Source organism: Sciurus vulgaris (genome assembly GCF_902686455.1).
Source record: "Sciurus vulgaris genome assembly, chromosome: 10".
NCBI lineage: Eukaryota > Metazoa > Chordata > Mammalia > Rodentia > Sciuridae > Sciurus > Sciurus vulgaris.
This window is the reverse complement of record NC_136470.1, coordinates 136,784,358-136,800,526: the sequence shown is the minus strand read 5'-3', so window position 1 is coordinate 136,800,526 and position 16,169 is coordinate 136,784,358. Positions and strand designations below refer to the sequence as shown.

General features: G+C 36.4%; 1 protein-coding gene across 3 annotated transcripts in view; it reads left to right on the top strand.

Annotated features, from left to right (window-relative positions):
* The window catches only part of RSRC1 (arginine and serine rich coiled-coil 1), a 362,234-nt gene that overhangs the window by 12,318 nt on the left and 333,747 nt on the right, over positions 1–16,169 (top strand). For all 3 annotated transcript variants that reach the window (XM_079100402.1, XM_079100401.1, XM_079100403.1), the window contains exons 2-3: positions 1,237–1,439; positions 2,114–2,239. In XM_079100402.1, the coding sequence (XP_078956528.1) occupies positions 1,246–1,439; positions 2,114–2,239 (320 nt within the window). In that variant the 5' untranslated portion in view covers positions 1,237–1,245. The remainder of the gene's footprint in view (positions 1–1,236; positions 1,440–2,113; positions 2,240–16,169) is intronic.

Genomic DNA, 16,169 nt, shown 5'->3' with positions numbered 1-16,169 from the left:
GTTTTCAGGATTGACTCTTTTGAGAGACATTAGAAAAACCTTGAGGAAAATTTATTTATTTGGTACTGGGAATATTGAACTAGGGGTGCTTTATCTCTGATCTACATCCCTGATCTTTTTATTTTTTATTTTGAGATAGGGTCTTTTTAAGTTGCTGAGGCTGGCCTCAAATTTGTGATGATCCTGCCTCAGCCTCTGTAGTTGTTGGGATGGCAGACATGCACCACCATGCCCATCTTGTGGTGTTGTGGTTTAGATGTTAGGTGTTCCCCAAAAGCTCATGTGTGAGACAATGCAAGAAGTCTCAGAGAAGGAATGATTGGGTTATGGGAGCCTTAATCCAATCAGTGGATTGAGTAGGAACTGAAGGCAGGTAGGGTGTGGCTGGAGGAGTTGGGGCATTACGGGTGTGGTTTTGGGGTATATATTTGTATCTGGCAAGTGGAGTCTCTGCTTTCTGATTGTCATGTGAGCTGCTTCCCTTTGCCATATTCTTCTGCCATGATGGAGTTGGCTGTATATGAACTGAAGCCTCTGAAACAATAAGCCCTTAAATAAACTTTTTCTCCTCTACAATTGTTCTGATTGTTTATTAATTAATTGTTCTAATTAATTGTTTAAGTCATAGCAGCACAAAAGCTGACTAAAGCTAGTAGGAAATTTAAATTGTTCAAAAATTGTAAAAGGGGTTCATTGATGTCCTAGAAGATTGTATTGATTGTATTGGAGCTGTTTCTCATGTCTTGTTAAGAAGCCAGGCACATTTAAAAATTTTTCTTCACATGTGCCTTTAAAATTTTTTACAAAGTAGGTGGGTAAGGTGGCGCACACCTATAATCTGGCATCTTGGGAGACTGAGGCCTGAGAAATGCAAGTTCAAGGCCAGCCTCAGCAACTTAGGTCCTAGGCAATTTAGGAAGACCCCATCTCAAAAAAAAAAAAAAAAAAGGGGTGGGGGGACTGGGGATGTGGCTCAGTGGTTAAGGACTCCTGGGTTTAATCCCAGGTACCAAAAAATTTTTGTTTTATAAAGTAGTAGAGGTATAAGTCTGTAGTACCAGCTACACAGGAGGCTGAGGCAGAAGGATTGCTTGAGCCCAGGATTTTGAGGACCAGCCTGGCAACATAGCGAGACCTTCTTTAAAAATTTTATTTTTAAAAAGTTGTGTAACAATTTGTATGTTGAATTTCACTAACTGTGCCCCCATGTTAGAAATAAATTTCTTTGAATTTCAGCTTGTAGAAATGGGACGCCGGTCATCAGATACTGAAGAGGAGAGCAGAAGCAAGAGAAAAAAGAAACACCGTAGACGGTCATCTTCAAGCAGTTCTTCAGATAGTAGAACTTACAGCCGAAAGAAAGGCGGAAGGAAATCAAGATCAAAGTCGAGATCTTGGTCCAGAGACCTTCAGCCGCGTTCACATTCTTATGATAGAAGGTGATTTTCATCAATTTTATTTAAACAGTAATGAGGGCAACTTTTTTATTTTTTTGTACTGGGGATTGAACCCAAGGGTGCTCTACCACTGGCTACATCCCTAGTCCTTTCATTTTTTATTTTGAGATAGGGTCTTGCTGAGTTGCTCAGGCTGGCTTCAAACTTGTGATCCTTGTGCCTCAGCCTCCTGAATTGCTGGGATTACAGGCGGTGCCACTGTGCCCAGGGAGGGTGACATTCTTTAGTGTTCATATTTTTTTTATTTTTAGTTTTGTTGGATAAAATATTTTTCTTTTAGTACACATTTATGAGAGTGAAGTCACAACTCAAAGAGTTTTTTAAAAATCAGATCTAATTGTGTGTCTGGTTTTCCCATCCTTTATATATTCTCTATAGGCAAGTAGGTGTAAACTGGTATAGTCCATGTACCTTGTTATTGGATGATATTTGAAAAGGCAGTTTGCTACTTACAGCCTATAATGCTTTAGTTAGTAGCTTATTGGATTCCTCCATTATGAACCAGTCATCTGACTGTACAAGAGAAGTAACGTTTTTAACTTATTTGCTTCAAGTGAGTGAGACAATAAAAATGAGATGATCCTTTGGAATCTAGAGGTCTCCCTAATGCCCATAAAGAATACTTTTTACAGGAATGACGTTTGACTTTATTTCAGACGCAGACATCGGTCAAGCAGTAGCTCTTCTTATGGCTCTAGAAGAAAACGAAGTAGAAGTCGTTCAAGGGGTCGAGGGAAGTCCTATAGAGTTCAGAGATCTAGGTCAAAAAGCAGAACAAGAAGGTATGTCTTATTGGTATTCATTGCTACTCCCTAACTTAATGCCTTCAAGCCACTCTCATTTATTTTCATTATTTCTGCAGTTTTGACTGACCTTAGTTGGTACCTCTTCTGCTTGTCTCAGCTAGAGCTGCTCATGCAGTTGTCATCATCTGATGGCTTGGTTGGCACAGGGGTTTCTGATGTAACTCCATCGTATACCCAGCATTTGGTTCTGGCTGTTGGTGGAGATGCATGTAGCTTCTCATTCTCTAATAGGCCAGGTTGGGCTTTTTCGTATTATGGTGGACACGTTCAAGAGTGTAAGAGCAGAAGCTGCAGAATCTCATTAGTTCTAGACTCGGAAATAACATTGCATTTAATGGACTGATTATTTTTGTCCTCCAGAAATCATGTGTTGAAGCTCCATCTTCTACTGTGACTATATTTAAAGAAATAGTTTTTGCGAAGGTCAAGTTACATGAGGTTGTAATGTTGAGCTCTTAATCTGATAGGGTGGGTGGGCTTGTAAGAAGAGGAAGAGGAGATCATTCTGTATGCCCTCAGAGGAGGCCATGTGACGATATGGAGAAAAGGCTGCTGTTTACAAGACAGAAGAGAGCCCTGGCACCCTGATCTTGGATTTCTGTCCTGTAAAACTGAGAAAATAAATTTCATTTAAGATACCCAATGTATGGCATTTTGTTATTGCAGCTCAACAGACTAATGCATGAGGTATCTCCTGCTGCATTTGGTAGCTGTGCTCAATGGCCAAACAGAGAACAGTGTATTTGTAGAGTTGTACATCTCTGACGGTGGTAGAATATACTGCATAATTGGGTAGGGACTGTGGTATTGAGTGACTTGATCAAAGTAGGTACTTAGAAATCATTGAGGACTTTTGAACAGGAGAATGTTGAGAAAAAAAGAATAAGAGCAGTATTTTAAAAGGATTGGTTTCTAAGACTGGGTTTCAGTGGTAGAGTGCTTGCTTAGAATGCTTAGTATGCCTGCCCTGGACTCAATCTCCAATATTGCCAAAAAAAATAAAAGATGGGTTTCTTTTCTTGGCTTAGTTCTGTGTACTATTAGGCTCTGATTGGAGATGTACATTAGCAGCCCAATTTTGTTATCTAGGCATAAAATATTATAATCCTATGAATCTGAAGTTGGATAATAACAGTAAAGTTCAGTGTTTAACTTTTCCTGGCTTTTTATTATTTGGCCTTATTCCCCCCACTCTCTAAAACATTCCTTGTGTAAACTACTGTTTTATATAGCTTTGTTCTCCAGAGTTGCAAGATTTGTTGATTTGAGCATGCTCTTTATTCCAAATTTTTGCCATCATCTTTTCTTTGAGAAACTCTTGTAGGGAATGCTCTCTTCTAGGGAACTCTTTTCTAGGGGGACTCTCTTGGTTAATCCTTTGTTCAGTAAAAATGCATTGACTGAATGATTAATTGAGGAATTGAAGTTAGGTAGGGAACAGATTTTTTTCCATAAGGGAAAGTTTTATTTTGTTGATATGTAGAAGGAAGAATTTATTTTGGAGGCACTTACTTGTCTAAATGAGAGACTGATTATCAGAAAGCAACTTCAGTCAGAATTTCCTGGGAACAGAAATAACATTGTGCTTTTTATGATTTTTTTCAATTTATAGAGTACTTTCATGTTTGCTGCATCAGTGGAGTCCAGTTGACTAGGAAAAAAGCCACTTAATTCCAAGTGTGAGGGTTTTCCCACAGGGAGAGGCTTATGACCTCTCCGAGGGTTCAGGGGCTGACCTTAGGGTAGCTCACCACAATTTCAGCCTGAAGCTGTACATTGCTTGTTTTCTCAGCAGTCAGTGGAAGTCTTAGCTGCCTCCCTTTGTGGCACAGCGGATAGTAGTCTAGAAGCTGCTTGCTCACCTGGAAGCTTCCCTGCCCAGGCACCTACCTGCAGTGCCTCTGGGGATTGGGAAGTGTAGTCACTTTCTTTTCCTTGGCAGTGTAAGAAAGACCTGGAGAGGACAAGCGGTGAGGTTGAGTCCACAGCAGATAATCCAGCACATCTGTGATTGAGTTTGTAACTCTTGGGCTGTCTTCATTCTGTATGTGAAGAAAGTTTATTCAAAGCCACTATTTCTCAACTTCCTGCATCAATATTGTGGCCCACATTTAACTGTAATAACTAAATAATCTAGACACAATGAAGAATCTTACATTTTGAGAAATTATATTATTCATGCCCTATTACATTATTTTGGAAAATTACTTAGAAATTTATTCTTCAAAGGCTTAAACTAAGTGAGTTTCTGGGTGAACCTTGGTTTAACAAGAAAATTAAACTATTCATTCCTTGAACAGTTTAATCAATGCTTTAATTTAGATATAGAAAATGAAAGTAGTGATTTTTCAAAGAAAACATTGTATATGATTTTAAATAGGAAGGTGTGTTATTTGATCTCTGGTTTTTAATAGAAAACAGTGATTTCAGATGAACAAGTCAAATACTTCCAGAAAACTTTGGTGTTACATATATGCAAAATAATGTAAAGATGAAGTGTGCCTAGGGAATGGCAGGAGGTGGGAAGTCAAAAGCTTAAAGTTCCTGGTTTCCATGGGTGCGTTTAGGAGTTATTGAACAATTGTGCTTTTTAATATAACTTTTTATGTTCTTCTTGAAGTATTCAAATTGTGACCTGTAACTTCTTTCTCCAATAATGAGAAGCCTCTCCTATTCCGTAGTATATTTAGTTACTTGCATAATTATAGAATACAGACAGCAGTTTCAGAATTGCTAATATATATTGCTATGAAAAACAAGCTGAGAAATTAGACTTTTTTGTGTGTGTGTGATGCTGGGGATGGAGTCCAGGACCTATATATACCAGCAACTGTTCTACCACAGAACTGCACCCCTGAACTTTAAATAGTTTTTTATAGCTCTTTTAATCTGTACCCTGAGGATATACAATTCTGTACCTGGTCCTCACCCTGTTTTTTCAATATGGTTAGTTTCTTCATTTGGAAAGAGTTAGGTTCATATTTCATTTTTTGTACCCCTAAACTTTTTGACTTTGTTTCATTCTATTTTAGTACATGAAGCATTAGCATGGTTTCAGGAAACACCACTATACAAGAGGGTCCACTTAGGGAAGTGTCACTCCCCCTTTTTTCTTCTGTCTTGTTTTCGCCTTTCCCTCTGCATAGCCAGTATTGTGGCTTCTTCTCCCCCGTTTTGTTTTAGAAGAATGAACTCATCATCCGTGGCAAATGTGAGTGTTCCTTGCGCTTCACTTCTGTTGTTTGCAGATGTGTGTATTGGAGATCCACATTAGAGTGCAGATCTTACTTTTACAGTTGCTCGTACCCTGTTGTGTGCTTGTGTTGAAGTTAAGCCACTACCTAGGAAGGTAGAGTAAAGATATGGCCATTATTTTAGTTACTAAAGAGCTTCTGTAAATAACCTAGCGCATGGATATTTTTAACTATTGGGGGTGATCCTTCATGGGAAACTCCTAGAAGTCAGATTTCTGGATTAAAGGTAAGTATGTTTGTAGTTTTGTTAGAAACTGCTGAATTCCTTCCAGTAATGTGAGAGTCCGTTTTCCCACAGTGTCACCAACAGCATGTGTTGTGATAGTTTTAAATGTTTGCTAATCTGATAGATGAGAATTGGTATTTTAGAGTAGTTTTAATTTCTAATTTTATTTTTATCATAACTGAATTTGAACATCTTTATATATGTTTTGTGTGTGTGTGTGTGTGTGTGTGTGTGTGTGTATGAATTTTCTGCTGATGTCTTTTGGGTTTTTGGTCTTTTTCCTTCAGTTTCTAAGAGTTATTTATGAGAGATATTAGCCCTTTAGCTGTGATACATAGGCAAATGTTTTCTTTTGGTTTTTCAATTCTTTTGACTTTTTTAAGTATTTTTTGTTGTTGTTGTTGTTGTTATGTAAAATCCTTCTCTCTCTCTCTCTCTCTCTCTCTCTTTTTTTTTTTTTTTTTTTTGTACTGGAGATTGAATCTAGGATACTATACCACTGAGCCACATCCCCAACTCTTTTTATTTATTTTTTAAAATTTTGGGATAGGGCCTCTCCAGAGTTGCTGGGATTACAGGCATACACCACCAGACCTGGCATCCTTCTATTATGTGGTCAGAGTTGTTATTTTTTTCTTTCATTGTATCTTTCTCTATATCCAGGGCATACAGTACAGAGAGTTTTACTTAAATTCAGGCATAGAGGAATTCACTGATTTTCTTTTTTCTGGTATGTTTGTTTGGTTTCATTTTTCATTTAGATCCTTTATATATTTTGATTTATTCTTGTGTGTAATGTGAGGCATAGATCTGCTTTTCTCTTTTTCCCATTGGTTTTTGTCATGTCCCTATTTATTAAGAAGTCCATCTTTGTTCCAGTGACTTGTGATACCCTTTTATAACATGCATTTCTATGTGTGTGTATATCTCATGTGGGTCTATAAGGAAGGGTTCCACTGGTCTTGTCCATTCAGTCACAGGACCACACTTACAATCATGTAGACTTGATAGTATGTTTCAGTATTGGGTAGGGATATTCTCTCTCTCTTCTCTTTTATCTTTTCTTTTTTCAGTGTTTTTCATATCAACTGTTAATTTTTTTATATCAACTTTGGTATTAGCTCATCTAGGTCTATTACAAAAACTCATTAGTGTTTCTCTTGGGATTTTATCATATTTGTAGATTAAGGTGAACTGACATCTTTACATGTTGAGCTCTATTTCAGAGCAAAGTCTGGGGTTTAGATTCTAAATTCAAGAATATATTAAAGTTTTCCTCATATAAAATTTCATTTATGTCTTGCTAAGTTTATTCCAAAGTAATTCATCTTCTTACTGCTACTATAAATGGGGTTTCCTGTACATATAATCTCTAACTGCTCTTGTTTTTGTATGGGAAACCTACAGAGCTCATGTTAATTTTTTATCCTGCTGTGCTAATCAGTTCTTTCCTTGTTTCAGTTAGTTTTATTGTTGGTTCTCCAGGGTTTGCCATACCCTCAGCAGGCAGGAATGGTTTTCCTTCCTTCCTAATCCTCAACCTTCTTTTTGTTTTCTCCTACCTAATTGCCTTGGCTTGTGCCCCAGTGCAGTTTTGGATAGCACTGGAGGTGTTATACATCTGTTGCTTGTGCCTGATCTTTCTGAAAATATCTACAGGGTTCCCGCTAGGAGATGCGCTGGCTCTAGCATTGAAGAGTCTATTTCTGTTGTGTGAAGAGAGGGTCCATCACTTCCTCCCATGCCCCCCCCCCGAAATATTGAATTTTGTTGAAGATCTTTTCATCATCTGTAGAAATGATCATGTGTTTTTTCCCCCTTAGAGCTATTAAACCCATTGTGTTCCATTGTCACATGTGTGGAATATCTAAAAAACAAACTGAGTAACAAATATACCACTTATGTTAACTTTGAAATATACCTTTACATTTTTAGAGTTCTGTTCTTTTGAGAAAAGTAATAGGTGAATAATGAGTGATAATAGTAATTTTAATGTTACTATTAATGATAAATCATATAAAATCCATAGATTATGATTTCTAACCTATCTTACTGTACCTATGTCAATTACATTGAAATTCACAGAATTGAAAACTTAGGACCTAATGTTTTAAAGAAATAATGTTATATTTCTAGAATAAATCTCAGTTGATCTTGGTGTATTACTTTCTTAATATGGTGTTCAGTCAGCTTTTTTGCTGCTGTGACCAAAAGATCTGACAAGACAGTGTAGAGGAGGAAAAGTTTATTTGGGGCTTACAGTTTTGGAGGTTCAGTCTATAGACTCCATTGCTCTGGGCCTGAGGTGAGGTGGCACATCATGTTGGGATGGTGTGGAGGAGGAAAGCAGCTGAGGCAAGCAGGGAGCAAAGAGCACTCTGTTCACCAGAGACAAAATATGAACCCCAAAGGCATGCCCCCAAGTGACCTACCTCCTACAAGCCACGTCCTGCCTGTATACACTTACCACCCCATTAATCCATTTAGTGATTTAATGCATTGATTAGGTTAATGCTCTCATAACCCAATCATTTAGCCTCTAAACTCTCTTACATTATCTCACACATGAGCTCTTGGGGGGTCACCTCATAGTTAAGCCGTAACATATGTTACAGGATTATGTTCACTGATTTTTATATTTGGTACTTTTACATCAGTATTCGTATGTGGTATTGGTCTGCTGATTTTCTTTTTTATACTCCATCTGTCAGATTTAGTTACCAACATTATCCTTGGTTCAAAAAGAGAAGGAGGAAGCTTCCTTCATTTTTAGTGTTCCTGAACAGCTGTGGACCACTGGGGCTATCTGGTCTTTCATGTTTTGGTAGACTTATGAAACCCTCTGGGCATGGTGTTTTTTGTTGAGCAATTAATTGCTAACTTTATTTCTTCAACAGTTATTGGTCAATTTGAACTATTGTAGAATTAATTTTGAATTTTGGCAATTTTCTTCTGTACTATTCTTTTTATATGGATTTTATAATTTATCTGCCTAGAAGTTGGCAGAGTGATTTGCTAATGAGTTAAAATTCTCTCTCTCTCTTTTTTTTTTTTTTTTGTGGTGCTGGGGATTGAATCTCCCCCCCACCCCCACCCCCACGGGCCTTGTGCATGTGAAGGAAGCACTGTACCAACTGAACTCTATCTCCAACCCTAAAATTCACTTTTCTTCTGTTTCAATTGCTGTTTTCCTTTTGTCATTTATTATTTTATGAGTCTATATGTTCTAATTTAAGTTAGCTGGTAGATTGTCTAGTTTGTTAATTTTTTAAAGAAATTGATTTTGATTAGTTAAGTTCTATTTTATCTACCTTATTAATTCTTTTATTCTCATCATTTCTTGTGCTTTATTTTTGTTTGTTTGTTTTTTCAAATTTTTTGAGCTGGAATTTACTTATATTTATGTTTAATTTCTATGGATAAAAGTGTGTAGGGCTGAGAATTATTTTTGTAATCACTACTTCTAATATAGCCCATAGATATTTTTCTAAGATATTGTTATGAAAAATTTCAAGAATATAGCAAAGTTGAAATAGTTTTATAGTAAATTTTTATATATCCACTATTTATATATCATTGTCAACATTTTGTTTAGTTTATCACATTCTGTCCTTTTATCTGTTCCTCTCTCTCTCCATTAATTCATCTCAGTTTTGGATCATTTCTAGTTTAAGAAATCAGTATTCTTTCTTTTGAAATACTTCAGCATACTTATCACAGAACTCAGTTCCTTTATATATTTTTTTCTTTTTAAAACAAAAAGAAATTTTTTTGTTTTGAGGTAAAATTTATGTATAATGAAGTGTACAAATTCTAAGCATACATTTGCTGAGCTTTGAACAAATGTATCTTCCTGTCAAAATGTGGAACATTATCATCATCCCAGAAAGCTCCCTCAACCTTTCTGTTAATTGCTTTTTGCAAGCCCCTCAGAGGTAACCAGAGTTTGGATTGTTTTCCCCAGATAGATTAATTTTGGGGGGGGGTGGTACTGGGGATTGAACTCAGGGGCACTCGATTACTGAGCCACATCCCCATCCCTATTTTGTATTTTTTATTTAGAGACAGGGTCTTACTGAGTTGCTTAGTGCCTTATTTTTGCTGAGGCTGATTTTGAACTCATCATCCTCTTGTCTCATCTTCACGAGCTGCTGGGCACAATATATACTTTTTAAGGACTTTTTCTTATTCAGCATTATACTTTTGAGATTTATCTGTTATGTATGTTGGTGATTTGGTCCTTTTTACTGTTCAGTAGTACTGTATGGTATGACTATCACTTTTATTGAGAGTTTCTTATAAATATAGTCATAGTAGTGATCTTTTGTATGTGGCCTCTTTCAGTTTGCATAATGCTATTATTTGTTTATTGTACTTTTCTTATTTTTATTGCTGACTGGTGGGTGAGTACATCACAATGACTTTCGCATGGGATGGTACTTTGCTATTGCTGGGTTTGTCTGTTTTGAATCATTCTCTATTAACACTTGTTTTTAGTCTTTTTTTGATGAATATATGTATTCCTTTCTCTTAAGTAGAAACCTACTTGTGAAGGGATAAAGTAGACTCCTGTATAGTTTTAAAACAAACAAGTAAATAGTTTTTCAAATGATTTTACAAAGTGGCTGTTTCATTGTATATTCCCACCAACAGTGTATGAAAATTTCAGTTACCTGCAAACTCACCAACACTTGGGGTTGTTAGTTTTAAATTTCAGTCAAACTGATAGGTATGTAGTGGCATCTCATGGTTTTAATTAGTGTTTACATCTTAACTTTTATGTTAATATCTGTTATACATCTTAGTTTCCATTTGTCTGTGTCTATCTTTGTGTTTAAACTATACTGTTCTGATTGCCATAATTTTGAAATATGTTTTGAAGTCAGGAAGGCTGAGGTCTCCATCTTGATCATATTTTTAAAATTGTTTCAGCTATTTGGGATCCTTTGAAATTCCAAATAAATTTTAGGATTTTTTTTTCTATTTTTGCAAAGAATTCCATTGGGATTCTGATACAAATTGCATTGAATCTATAGATTTCCTTGGGTAGTATGGATTTTTTAGTAGTATTAACTCATCCAATTCATGAACTTGTAGTGTTTTCCATTTATGTATGTCATCTTTAATTTCTTTCACCAATGTTTTATAATTTTTAGTGTAAAAGTTTTCACCATCTTGGTTAAGTTTATTCATAATTTATTCTTTTCTGATGCTGTTATAAATGGGGTTGTTTCCTTAATTTCATTGTTTATTGTTAAAGAAATGCAACTGATTTTTGGGTGTTTGATTTGTGTCCAGAAGCTTTGCTGAATTCACTTATGAATTATAAGTTTGTGTATGTGTGTAATGTCTAGGATTTTCTACGTAGATATAGCATCTGTGATCATAGATAATTTTACTGCTCAGTTTGGATGCCTTTTATTTCTTTCTATAGTCTAATGGCTCTGGTTAGGACTTCTTGTACTCTGTTGAATAGAATTATCCATTTCTTTCTTTTTTTCCCCTGGGTATCAGTCATTAATCTTGTCAGGGCCTGTGTAACATGTGTTCGGCTCAGACCTTGTTGCAAGCTTGCAGGGTTGGCACTCTGCTCCTGTTCCTCCAGCGTGGTGATCTGCCCCTCTGTCAGGTCAGTGCCACCTTGCCATTGTCTGCCACACACTGGACCCTCAGCTTGTGGATATCATAGCCCACAGGCAGTAGTTGAGAGCCTCCCAGACCAGCCCATCTGGTTGGACAGCGCACACAGGCCTCTGCCTGGGCCTTGTCCTTCTCATCACCCCAGGGTTTGATGTCTGGGAGGATGGAGGACTCAGTCCACTGAGCTAGAACCTGAGCCCCCCCTTTTTTTTGTAGAATGTCCCTCAATTTGAGTTTGGGTGTGGTTTTCTCATGACTAAGAGTGAGCTATGTGTTTTTGGCAAGAAAAGCTATTGTGTCCTTAGTGCATCATGTCAAGGAGTTCATGATCTCGCTGTGGTACTGGTGATTCTTATCTTTGTCATTCGAGTAAGGTTAGGTTCTGCCGTCTTCCCCTTTGTACTTGCTAGATATCTTGGGAGAGATTTTTAGGCTGCTACTGTTCTGCTTCTCAAACTTCTGCCCACTAACTGGCATTTCTTAGTAGATTTCATCTGCAGCAGTTACTTTGGTGTTTGTTTAATCATGCCTCAAATTAATTTGTGTATGGTATGAGATAGGGCTTTGGGTTCATTTATTTTTATATAGAGGTCTAGCACCATTTTATTTTATTTTTTTATTCATGTTATCATCCATGTACATAGGGTAATGATGTCTGTCTCATTCCACCATCTTTCCTATCCCCTGCCTCTTCCTCTCCCCTCATTTCTCTGTACACAACTGGAAGTTCCTTCATTCTTCCCTTACCCTGCCCTTCCTTTTATGTGTCCACTTATCAGAGAAAACATTTGGCTTTTGGTTTTTGGGGATTGGCTTGTCTCACTTAGCATGATATTCTCCAACTCCATCCATTTACCTGTAAATGCCATAATTTTATTCTTTATGACTAATATTCCATTGTGTATATATACCACAGTTTCTTTATCCATTCATCTATTGAAGGGCTTCTAGGTTGGTTCCACAGTCTAGCTATTGTGAATTGAGCTGCTATAAATACTAATGTGGCTGTGTCACTGCAGTATGCTGGTTTTAAGTCCTTTGGGTATAAACTGAGGAGGGGGATAGCTGGGTCAAATGGTGGTTCCATTCTAAGTTTTCTAAGGAATTTTCCATACTGCTTTCTAGAGTGGCTGCACCAATTTGCAGTCTACCAGCAATGTATGAATGTACCTTTTCCCCCACATCCTCATCAACTCTTACTGTTGCTTGTATTCTTGATCATAGACATTTTAATTGGAGTGAGATGAAATCTTAGGGTAGTTTTGATTTGCAGTTCTCTAATTACTGGAGATGTTGAACAATTTTTCACATATTTGTTTATCAGTTGTATTTCTTTTTCTGTGAATTGTCTGCTGAGTTCCTTAGCCCATTTATTGATTGGGTTATTTGTATTTTTGGTGTTAAGTTTTTGGAGTTCTTTATAAAATCTGGAGATTAGTGCTCTGTCTGAAGTGTGTGTGGTAAAGATTTTCTCCCATTCTGTATGCTCTCTTCATGTTATTGGTTGTTCCCTTTGCTGAGAAAAAGCTTTCAGTTTGAGTTTATCCCTTTTATTGATTCTTGCTTTTATTTCTTGTGTTTAGGAGTCTTGTTAACGAAGTCTGGTCCTACACCGACATGATGAAGATTTGGGCCTACTTTTTCTTCTATTTGGTGCAAGTTTTCTGGTCTAATTCCAAGGTCCTTGATCCATTTTGAGTTGAGTTTTGTGCAGGGGAGAGACGGGTTTAATTTCATTTTGCTGTACATGGATTTCCAGTTTTCTCAGCACCATTTGTTGAAGAGGCTATCTTTTCTCCTTTGTATGTTTTTGGTACCTTTGTCTAGTATGAGATAACTGTATTTATGTGGGTTTGTCTCTGCGTCTTCTATTCTGTACCATTTGGTGCTAGTACCATGCCATTTTTGTTACTGTTTCTCTAGTATAGTTTAAGGTCTGGTATTGTGATACATCTATCACCATTTTAAAGGAGTTTAATTTTCTTACTATATAGTTTGGTACCTCTGTCAAAAACCAACTGAGTCTATGTATGTGATTCTATTTCTGAATTATTTATTTGGTTCCATTGCTCTGTTTTTACACCTGTCCTACACAATTTCAATTATTATGGCTTTATAATAAGTCTTGACACTAGGTATTATTACTTGTATTTTCATGTAAATCTTGAAATCAGCTTGACAATTCCTTCACAAAAACCTGCCAGGATTTTGACTGAGAGTTCTTGAATCAGTAGAACAGGCGAATTGGCAGCCTCCTACGAGTCTTCCAGCTTGTGAACATGGCGTCTCTCTCCATTTACTGGACTTTTCTTTAGTTCCACACAACTGTGCCATACAGTGCAGAGGCGTACTGATCGCGTCATGAGGTTTTCATTCCCATGACCTAATGACCTCCCAAAGGCCCTGCCTCCAAATACCACCACCTTGGAGTTTAGAGTTTCAGTTTACGAATTTTGGGGAAATAAACATTCAGTGCATAAACACATATCTTTTGTCAAATTTCTTTCCACATTTTTGACACTATCAAAAATTAAATTATTTAAAAATTTCATTTCTAATTATTTGTTGCCAATGCATAGAAATATAGTCGATTCTATATTGTATATCTTGTATATATTATATATTTTATATATATTTGTACACATTTTATATGTTGTATATTTAGTTTGTATCCTGTAACTGTGCTACTCCTACAAGTTCATCTAGATTTTTTGAATGAGAATGGGGGTTTAGGTTAATTTAGTTTCATACAAAGCTATACCACCATCTTTTAAAGATAATAATTTAGTACCTTTGTCAAAATCTAGTTGACAATATGTGATTCTGTTTGTGGATTGTCTATTTGGTTGTTATTCTGTTTTTACACTGTCCCACAGCTTTGATCATTGTGGCTTTATGGTAAGTCTTGAAATCGAGGGTTTTTTATATTTGCTTTATTATTTATATGAACAGACGTTTGGTACTCTAGGACAGTCCCTGAAACAAGTGTAAGGTCTGAGAAGTGAGGGTGTATTTGTACTTCTCCTGTTTGAGCTGTGCGACATACTGGCTTTCCTTGCTCGGTAACATCCAGGACTTGCGTGGCAGTGTTGAACCTGGGGTGGGAGTGGGCATTCCTTCTTTCCCCTGCCTTAGGAGAGTGAATCCAGCTCTACCTTTTCATATGTTAACTGTGGGTCTTTGTAGTTGCCTTTTATAAGACCGAGGAAGAATCTTGCTTTCCTTACTTGCTGAGAATTTTTCAGTGCCAGTCGGTTTTGGTTTTTGTCAAATATTCTTTGTCTACTGAGACGATTATGGTTTGTTTTCTGATACGTTTTCATCTTTTTTTGATTCTCACTCATCTCTGATTTGTTGTCTGACTTTGGCAGTCATTTCTACTTATTGAAAATTTCATGTCAGCTTGATTTTCTTTTTATTGCCTAACAAGGAGTTAAAATAATGCAATCTATTATGCCATATTCAAAAGACCTATTGTGTGTAGGTGGCAATGAGGAATTTAAAGTGACAGATTTCATCATGAACTAGGTACTCCCAGACAAATATTTCCTGTTGTTATTCACTCTCTGGGCTCTTTTGCATGAATCTTTCTTTAATAGAGGCATATTTTACTTTTGACTCAGTAGTCAAATTGAAGACTTTTTCTTTGAGTGTGACATGAGATATCATTGCCTCAGATGATTCTTAAAGTTAAGCATCCGGTACACTACAAGTATGAAGACTTAGGGAAGAGATCAATTACTGTATATTACAGAATATTAGGAAAATTTTATTAATAGCATGTTATTACAAATAGAACAAGAAACATTTATTGGTAGAATAATAGTACTTAATTTTAGAAAATACATTTGTTTAATAAAGTAGCCTATCAAAAGTACTTTGTCAGGCTGGGGAGGTAGCTCTGCAGTCGAGTGCTTGCTTAGTATGTGTGAGGCCCTGGGTGAAGTCCCCAAGCATTATAAAAACAACAACAGAAAGTACTTTGTAAACTGCAAAGGCCAGCATATGTTGTTTCCATAAAAAAATTATTTTAATTATTATTTCTTTATACTACATATGACAGCTTATTTGTGAATTTGCCTGTTTCATCAGATTTTAATGGTTTAGCAGACTTTAGGAAAAGAAAAGCTTTAATTTTCATTTCTCCATGCCATTACCTAAGGAACAAAGGACAACATTTCTGATGATTTGTTGTCCTTTTTTTGAGTATTAAGGAGAAAGACTGGATTACATTTTAACAACATAGTGATCTTCATGTTATTTCTTCAACTTGACCAATACTGAAAATTTTAAGAATACTGGTCCACTTCATATGAAAGTAACCAAACAAATGAATCTTATTCATATAAGATCTAAGTGATAAACATCTGGGAATCACAGTTACTTCTGTTTTGGATGGTATTTCCTTTTCTTGTTTTTGTAATATTTCCTTCCTTGTAGCTCTGTTGAGTTTTATAGATGCTTTTTAATCAACAAACGAAGCCAGAACCCCTTTAGAATTCATTATTTGTAATTCCTTAATTTGTCTGTGAGTAAGAAGGAATCTTTGGGGCTCCATTAGAGACTCGTGAGTGTGTAGGCCCAGCATGCTGTCGGCAGCTTCCGCATATACAGGCATGTGGATTTTATGCTTGAAAAACCTTTAGTTCGAAAGGAGTATTGTTTGATTTTTGGATACTTTTCCAGATACCTGGAAAATAGAACATGAGGTGAGAAGAGAATTTGTTTAAAGAAAATAAGAGTTTCTCATTTATTCTTTCTCATACCTACTTTGGATTTTATTGTG